This window comes from Seriola lalandi, unplaced genomic scaffold (assembly GCF_002814215.2).
Source record: "Seriola lalandi dorsalis isolate HSWRI2012SDOR001 ecotype SW California unplaced genomic scaffold, Sedor1 jcf7180002050766, whole genome shotgun sequence".
Classification (NCBI taxonomy): domain Eukaryota; kingdom Metazoa; phylum Chordata; class Actinopteri; order Carangiformes; family Carangidae; genus Seriola; species Seriola lalandi.
Genome location: NW_019521319.1, coordinates 3,691 through 13,031, shown reverse-complemented (window position 1 = coordinate 13,031; position 9,341 = coordinate 3,691). Strand labels below are relative to the sequence as shown.

The 9,341-nt window shown below is 46.7% G+C and overlaps 1 protein-coding gene across 1 annotated transcript in view; it reads left to right on the top strand.

Annotated features, from left to right (window-relative positions):
• Nucleotides 1-3,255: 3,255 nt before the first annotated feature.
• Nucleotides 3,256-9,341, top strand: part of LOC111649427 (polypeptide N-acetylgalactosaminyltransferase 14-like) — an 8,719-nt gene continuing 2,633 nt past the window's right edge. The window contains exons 1-3 of the mRNA XM_023399180.2: nucleotides 3,256-3,355; nucleotides 4,675-4,758; nucleotides 6,338-6,482. Coding sequence (XP_023254948.2) covers nucleotides 3,291-3,355; nucleotides 4,675-4,758; nucleotides 6,338-6,482 — 294 coding nt within the window. The 5' untranslated portion in view covers nucleotides 3,256-3,290. The remainder of the gene's footprint in view (nucleotides 3,356-4,674; nucleotides 4,759-6,337; nucleotides 6,483-9,341) is intronic.

Genomic DNA, 9,341 nt, shown 5'->3' with positions numbered 1-9,341 from the left:
CAAAAAAGCTTGCTAACTAGCCTAGCATTAGAGAGTTAGCCTAGCGAGCTAATGTTAAGACAAGTAAACAAGTGGACTTCTAAAGAACCTCTGGCTCATCATTCATAATAAACTTTTCACATATTAGAAACTTCACAAATAAAGCTCTGAAGAAAAACAGGATCACTTCACAAACTCATAGAAATCTGTCCTGTAGGTGAAATTCAGTGGTAAAATATATATATATATATATATATATATGTTTCTTGTTTCAGACATGGCGGCCATCTTGAAATTTCTAATGGGATTTTTCAAATTAAAGGCCCCAGAGGGAAAAACACACACATTTTTGGTGCTTGTTTCCACACATTTATCTGCTGCTGTTTGTTTATCAGCTGCTCAGTGAAGTGACTCTGATCATAATCTACCTGTCACCTGGCCTATTGTACGGTGGCCCTGAAGGGCAAACAAAAGGAAAACACAACGACATTAACTACTTACGGAAAGGGTCGGTACCTGCTATGACAATGATCGTTGGTGATTGGACGAAAGTACGTCCTTCTGTTTAAAAGGTGGGGAACGCTGCTTTACGCCATAACAGGTAGTTCACGGCTCGGATGCAAACATGGCTACGACAGAAGAAGAAGTTATACACATACATATGAGGTGATAGTTGACATGTCCACCTTTCACAACATCACAATGAGTGTTCGCACTCTTAAGACACGGTTACGAGAAGCAGGGTTGTTTAGGAGAAAGAATTATTCCCCGCTCGCACAGGTGAGACGAGCCATACTGACGTACATTGCCCCAATCAGGGCAATACATCTTTGTCACTCTTCTAAATGAAGTCCGTCCGAGCCGTAAACTACCTGGTGTGGCGTAAAGCAGCCTTAAAAATACCTGTTAAACAAACAAACGTGCTTTCGTCCAATCACCAATGATCCTTGTCATAGCAGGTACCGACCCTTTCCGTTAGTAGTTAATGTCGTTGTGTTTCCTTTTTGTTGGTGTTGTTTGCCCTTCAGGGCCACCGTACTATTGTCCAGGAGGTGGAAACAGTCTGAGTTCAGTCCTGACCTCCCGGCTGATGACTGACTCACTGCTCTTCACTGTAAACGCTCAGCAGCGGCAACGCGCCGTGTTCCCGCTCTGAGCCGGGCGTTGCAGCCGCCGAACGCCGCTCACATCATTGTTAAAGTGGATTTACAGCTGCCTGGGAGCCTTTGAGCTGCGACTACAATATTATCCTATTAGCATAAGCTGTATTCTGTTCTCTGGCCCTTTCAAACAGCCCGAACACAGCGATGTTTACAGGCAGCCCAATAATCCATTAACAGGACTAATGTGCTCAGACTGCATGTGAATTGATCTCGTATAAATAGATTAATCAGGGCTACAATGAGGACGCCGGGTCCATTCAGGTTATAAAACCGACTGTGCCGCGTGAACCGCAGTGTGTTACAGCAGCAACAAAACACAGTGTGGAATTAGGAAACAGTGCAAGGCATTCTGGGAAGTAGAAGACACAGAGAGCGAGTTTGTGGGAAGCTAAATTGCAGCAGTTCATCACAAACTGACTCGGGGGATTTATCTTCTGCTTCAACAGTGTCGTAACTCATGAGCCTCGGCGTGTGAGCAAGGCACTGGAGCTGCCGGGGTTGGGAGTTGAGTTCCCGTAGCGAGGCGGGGGCGCTGCCAGGTCGGAGGGGTTGGGTTGCCGCTGCTGAGCGGCTCTCTGGAGCAGCTCATCCACTCACTTATTTATTTGTGTTTTTCCAGCCGAGCTGTTTAGTCGCTCGTCTCGCTCCCTGTTGGCCGTTACCGAGGCAACATCTGTTCCGCGCGGAAGACGATGACTTTCGTTCGTATCAGGACGGCCTGATGTTTGTGATCAGCGTGGATCTCCCAAACAAAGCGCCTGTTGCTTAATTATCCGCAGGCTCGGCGCGGCCAGGCCCCGTTATGAATATGCTAAATAAAAAGAGCTGCTTAATAATTCGATTACAAAGATTATGCTGTTTCCTCCCTCGCAGAGGCCTGCTGCTGCAACCCTGTGTGTGTGTGTGTGTGTGTGTGTGTTTTAATTGTAAGCCTGTGTGTGACACATATTTATGTTCACACTCCTACAAGCATCTCATCTCCTCTGTCTCTCTTCCCCTTTCATTAAAGCGCCACAGCCTGTGTGTGTGCTGCCTGTAATGGAGGGTTTCTGTCATTTCAATGAGATAGTTCACAGCTCATAGAAACTCAGCTAATAGCTAATTACTACAGAGAGAAAGGAGTGAACGAGAGGGAGCGAGTGAACGGGGATAAGAGATGGAGAGAGAGTGTGTTGGTGCAGCGTGGGTGAGTAAAGCACAGAGAGGAGAACAGGGTTTAACTGAGGGAGGAAACAGCGGTGGGCGGATCCTCACCTGCTGTAAACACGGCGCCGTGTCTGGGTATGAAATCTGATCTGATCACCAGCACATCTGGAGTAGGCGTGTCTCGCACCGCGACTCCATTTACACCCAGCATGAACCTGTAATCTGTGTCTGTGGAGACAACACATCTGGAGGTGGGTGGATGTTTGTGTTTGAGGAGGCAGCAGGTGAACGCTGGGAGCCTCCTCCCCCTCCTCCTCCTCCTCCTCCTCCTCCTCCCCCTCCTCCTCCTCCAGGAGCCGTGACCCAGCTGAGGAGGAGGAGGAGGAGGAGGAGGAGGAAGTGTTTAGATTCTGCATTAGTGGTGAATCTGTGTGTTAACATTCATGTGATCACCGCTGTGCTCCGACATTCACAGCTGCATGATGAAACACAGAGCTGGATGAAAACAGCATGTTCTGATTCAGTAAAACAAAATCTGAAGATTGATTTTAGTCCATTAACCACAAATTATATTTGTGTAAATGATTCTGCTGCAATAATGTGGAACACTGTGGAGATCAATAAGCATTCAGGTGAGGATTTATAGTTGGATTCATTTCATTCGAGGTCGTTTTGCATCTACAAGCAGAGAGTGTTTCAGACTCACCTGGTGTGTTCAAGGAAGCACTTTCCCTGCAGTCGGGATGAGATTCATCCTGCAGCAGTGTCCCTGAACGCAACGTTTTCAGTGTTGTGTTTCCCTGCTGCGTGATTTGAAGCAGCATGGTGTGGGAAATTATGGTCTAAGTGTGTGTATGTGTGTGTGTGTGTGTGTGTGTGTGTGTGTGTTTGTGTGTGTGTGTGTGTGTGTGTGTTTGTGTGTGTGTTTGTGTGTTTGTGTGTGTGTGTTTGTGTGTGTGTGTGTGTTGTTACAGGAACACTCGTCGCACAGCCGAGGTGTGGATGGATGACTTCCGCCTCTTTTACTACTCTGCTCGTCCTGCAGCTCGAGGGAAATCTTACGGAGAGTAAGAACACACACACACACACACACACACACACACAACACACACACACACACACACACACACACACAAAGACAATGAACGCCTCATTCATTGTCTTTGTGTTAAGTCTCTCTTTCGTCCTGATTGAGCTCCCAAGAGCCCTAGCTCCTTAGACTGAGTGCCCTATCTACACACACACACCCGCACACACACACACAAACACACACACGCACACACACACACACACGCACACACACACACACACACACACACACACACACACACACACACACACACACACAGGACTGGTGTTGAGCTTGTTGATGTCTCAGGATCAGGACAGTCAGTGTCGTCTCCCACAGACATGACCATGCTCAGTAGTTTAAGGTGGACTGGTCTGTTTTTTAAGGTGGACTGGTCTGTTTGTGGCTTTGTTGCATGTCATCCACCTGGCTCTCTCTGCAGGTTTCCTTCTTTATCTCCTCTGTAAACTGTCAGCAAAAATTACAAACAAGAAAAAAATGGAATAAATTCCCAGGAAAACAGCTGGTGTGGCACAACTCGACAGATTGTTGCTGCTTGTGGAGGTTGATTAAGACAAATATAAGGCTGAAACCAGAAGCTGCAGTTCCTCTAACGGCCACTAGAGTCTGGCTCCAACAGTGAGTCAGTCCCCATAGACTCCCATGTTAAAATGTCCAACTTTACAGCATAAATAAACATGTTTACAGCCTGGTACAAAAACTGTTTTGGTCTCTAGAGCTGATTTCCTCCTTCATGACACCTGTTTATATAACTCACCTGTTTATATAACTCACCTGTTTACATTTTATTTAGGACTAAAGTTATGGAGGATTGGGGGCGTGGCCTCTTTTTGGATTAGCTGGGAGTTAGGAGGCGGAGTCAGACACTGCCAAGATGGCGACAGTGGAGCAGCTCACTCTGAGCTTCATAAACCTGTGGGGGATGTCACAGAGGCGACGGCCATCTTTATTTACAGTCTGTGGTTTGAACAGGAAGTGCCTGGTGTTACGTTGATCTTTAACGTCTCCAACATAAAATAAATAAAACAGCTGGTTGAACTCAGACTGAAGGTGAAGCAGGAACTGAATCAGCTGTTTAAATGTCAGTGTTTATCAGTCAGACTCAGGTAAACACTGACATTTAAACACATCACGCACCTGCTCCGTCTGCTCCACTGGACCTCAGCTTTTATTAGACTGTGGAGAGGTTTCTGACCGCCTGGTTCACTGTTGCTCTGACTGACTGTTTCTGTATCTGACTGTTTCTGTATCTGACTGTTTCTGTTGGTCTGTGACCGTCTGTTTGTGTGTTGTCAGTATCCGAGGCAGAGTGGAACTTCGCAAGAAGCTCAAGTGCAAATCCTTTAAGTGGTACTTGGACAACGTTTACCCAGAGCTCAAGTAAGTGTGTGTGTGTGTGTGTGTGTGTGTGTGTGTGTGTGTGTGTGTGTATGAGCGTGCGTGCGTGCGTGCGTGCGTGTGTGTGTGTGTGTGTGTTTTGCTGAACAGACTAAGAAGAGAAATTTCAAGTCAAATCTGGTTTTATTACTTTCTGCTTCATTTCTTAAGGACATTTTTATTATTATTGTTATTCTGTGTGTGAGTCTGACGGATGTGACACACACTGATCAAAGACTCTCTGCTTCATTCTGACTCTGCTGGTTTGACTCAGTCTGAGGTCTGAGTCCTCCAGCTGTGCCTCAACATCTGGATCCTGATCAGAGACTCAGAGATGTTGCAGTCAGAGAGGAGAGGCTTCATCTCATTAGCACATCACATGGGGCTCTGAAGCTCGTTAGTCTGTCGCTGCGTCCAGCTCGCGTCAGTTCACCGGTCAAAGGTCAAGTTGAAGCAGACGGACACAAGGTCGAATTCCCCAAGATGCTCTCTGTTCCTGGAGACTCTCACAGCCTCTTCTTTGCCGCTCCCCTTCTTCTTCGTAGCGTGGCTAATGCTAACGCTAGCTTCATAGCACAGGAAAGAGACATCCCAGATAACAAAATGAAACCTCTGCCCCAACATCCGCCTTGGTTCATCTGACAATCATGCCGTATATGGGCCAGAAGAAAACCAGCATGTGGCCCGGGTGTGGGCCGGATTTATTTTGTTGCCTGGGATCTTTGTTGCTGGTGATGATAGACTGTAAACACAGCAGGAGCTTCCTGCTTCGTAGTGACAAACTCCGCCTATATTTGCTCCGCCCTCCCCTGAACAGCGCGCCGACCTGAGCGGCGTCCGGTCTGAAAGATCCGTCACAGCTCAGACCAGAACAGGTTTGCTCTGGTGAAGTTTACTCACATTTTGAGGCAAAATGTGGAGCTCAGTGCATTCACCTTCAAACACACACACACACACACACACACACACACACACACACACACACACACACACACACACACACACACTGTATAACATCATAAGCCCTGGCGGTGACACACATAAACACCTTCAAGACACATAAGTGCTCTCATTTAAACACTGCTCCTCTCCTTCACACACACACACACACTCACACACACACACACTTAAATACACATTTATCCACTGCAGGCTGGTGTTAATCCGTCAGAATGGAATTAACAGGCCGGCTCTCGGGGGGAGACGGACCTGACCCTTAAAACGCAGAATAACCTTTAACGGGTTATTAAAACAGAGGGAGATAGCAGATTGAATTAATGCTACAGGGCTTAAGCCCCAGTTTACGGCGCGGCCGAGAATTTAACAAGAAAGACTGAGGAAGTTTATCAAAGAGGAAGATTGGGAGGAAACTTTCTGAAGTAATGAGTTCAGAGAATCGCAGCCTTGAGCGGATTTGTTAACGGCGCAGCGCGTCGGGTTTAAGAATCCTGATAAATCGCCCTCAAACGAAGGTGATATCTAGATGTAGTTAACGAGATGATTGGTCTGCCTCGTCTCAGTCAGGTGAAGACATGTTTCTGTGCAGTTACCATGGAGACGTTAACGGTGTTTCCCCCCTCAGGGTCCCAGACGACTCGGACTCTCAGTCCGGGCCGATCAGACAGAGGCAGAACTGTCTGGAGTCTCGCAGGGTGGAGGGGCAGGATCTGCCCGTCCTCACCCTGGCCGCCTGCATCGGGACGGAGGGCGTCCCCGCCATCAACCAGGTGAGGTTTTAAGGCCCGTGGCTCTCACTGTTGTACCGCTGTTGAACTGTCTAATCCTCAGGCTCTCTGTCACTGTTGTTTGCTGCCATATTATATTCATTACCGCCGTGCAATGCATCTTGGGATAGGCTGAGCCACAAAGGACCCACCTGTCGGTGACGTCATTGTCCGGGAAAAGAAGGACGAGTCTTTGTGTCTCTGGTGGTTGTCGTTGTTTTCTACCTGACCACTGGGAGGCGCCGACGTCACAGTTTCTTCAAGAGAAATCCTCAAAACAAACATTCATTCATTTAAAACACAGTTTTTAGGTGAATCTGTTTCCGTCCTTCAGAGTGTGTTTTTCTAAAGGAATAATATTTATTATAATATTTATAATCTGAGTCATTTCTTTAGAATTAGGAAAAAGTGACGACCACAAATGAAAAACAGCAACGTACATTTCTCATGATTCAAATGTCGTCAGTCACCGGACTCCTCCACCATCTTCATCTCTTTCTGCACTCCATCCTGTGGGTGATTCCTCCTCCTCCTCCTCCTGCTCCTCTTCCTCCTCTTCCTCCTCTTCCTCCTCCTCAACTCTTTCTTTCTTTCTTTTCAATCTTTCACTTTCTTTATCTCTTTGCTCTTCCTCTCTCCTGCACCTCTGAAGCTGCGGCGGAGCAGCTCTCGCTCTCAGCTCCGTCTCCATTTCCCTCATCTCTTTAAACGTTTCTGTTCTCCGCCGCTCCCTCTCTCCTCGGGGTCAGTCTCTTAACCGTCTCCATTTCTGCCCGGAGACTGAACTCTGGTGTCTCTGCTTACGAATGGAATTAGAAATACTCTTGTGTCGTCTTTTCAAATCTTAAAGTGAAATGTGAGATTTTAGAAGAGGAGGATAAATGAACATTTGCTTTTTCCTCAAGCTCCAAAATGCAGGATATGAACATTTCCTTCCTCTTCTAATACGCCCTCTGTCACGTCTGGAGAAACAACGCAAGCAGCTGTTTATCAGGAGAATCAGAAAAGAAGTGTTTATAAGACATTTAAAACTAGAACCACCTCCTCCCGCTCGTATCCCTCCTCCACTCAGACTAGTTCCAGGCTACATCCCTGTTTATCCAATATTTTGTCATAATTACTGTGTGAAGTCTTGAATTATGGCTGAAAAGTGTTTTGTGAGGTCACTGTGACCTTGACCTTTGACCTTTGATCACCAGAAGTCAACCAAATCACTTCATCCTTGATTCCCAGTGAAGTGACAGCTTCATGATGTGATGACACTTCCTACTGTTGCAGCTCACCTGTCTCCTACAGGAGAAAGAGTTTACCTGTGATAGGTTCAGGTGTTCCTGGGTAATTATGTGTTTTAGTCATAATTGACTCTGTCATTTTGTTTATATTCTATTACACTGTAAGTAGTTTTATGGATTCAGAGTATATTTGTTAAAGACACATGATAATGTGTCATAGACGTGTCAGACAAACTGTCGCCGCTGTCCGTGGTGCTGAAGTCACAAACTCCTCACGGGCGCCGTAGCGTCACTTAAACTGTCGCTGCTTAAAGTCTCTAATAAAACTTATAAAACATCAATCCACAGATGCACAAAAGAAGAACCAAACACCATCTCAGTGTAGTTTCACATCTCCTCTCTCAGGCTTCTCTCTGCAGCTCTAGTAACAACAGGTCTGTGAGCCAATCAGAAGAGAGGAGGCTCTGAGCCTCTCTTCTGATTGGCTGACTGTTTTCTGACTGATCCAATAAAAATAAAGCAGATTTCAGGTAAAAACACTCAGAGAAACCAAATCCTGCAAGGTTTGGATGGTGGGTCCAGGTGGGCGGGGCTTGGTGACTGCTTTGTTGTGACATCACAAAGTTCCAGAAGTCCTGACGGCTGGTTTTAAGGCTCAGTTTCTGAATACAGGCTGTGTGCATTTCTCTGTGGACTGAGGCTTTGATACTTTCACAGTATTAATATAGAAGCTAGAGCTGATCTATAATCACACTACACATGGACACAGACCTTTACACTGCAGGAGCTGTAATGTTGGTTTTTCTTCTCTGACAGTGACTCAGGATATCTGCAGACATCAGAGGAATAAACTGGTTTCTCACTTTTCAAAGGAGAAACTGACTGAAAAATGTATTTAATTTTGAGTGGAGTGACGTTCCCGCCTCTCAGACCTCTGAACATGAACAAACAGGGATTAAGAGCCTCCCTCCAGGGTTCCTCCACTGTGGCTGATAAGGGAGAGTTTCTCATCGACACATCCCAGCGGTTTTCTCTGCGAGTTGAGGGATTTGAACCGGCGACCTTCCAGTCACGGGCCGGCCTCTGTAGCCTCGAGGCATTTCAGCTGCCGACATGTTCGCTCTCTGCGCGGCGGCTTGTTAGAGCGGATCACAGCTTCCACGCTCGCTCCGCTCTCGGCATAATGAGAATCCTACGGGTATTAATTATGGCCGAGAGAAGGCAGAGCGCACGCACACACACACACACACACACACACACACACACACACACACACACACACACATTGTTTGGTGTGTTGCTGTGCTGCAAGTAAAAATATGAGCACAGTGAGAGGTCAGACACACACAAGGACTAATAACTGGGCAAACACAAGCACGATATACACACACACCTGCGCACACACCTGCACACACACACACACACACACCTGCACACACACACACACACACCTTCTGCTGTAACATTATTATGTTTTGTTTGACTCTCTCACAGGAAGCTTATTCACACCTACTAATGACCAATGAGAGAGAGAAGAGGAAGATTTCCTCATCCATCTACACAGATAACAACCAACACACACACACACACACACACACACACACACACACACACACACACACACACACAC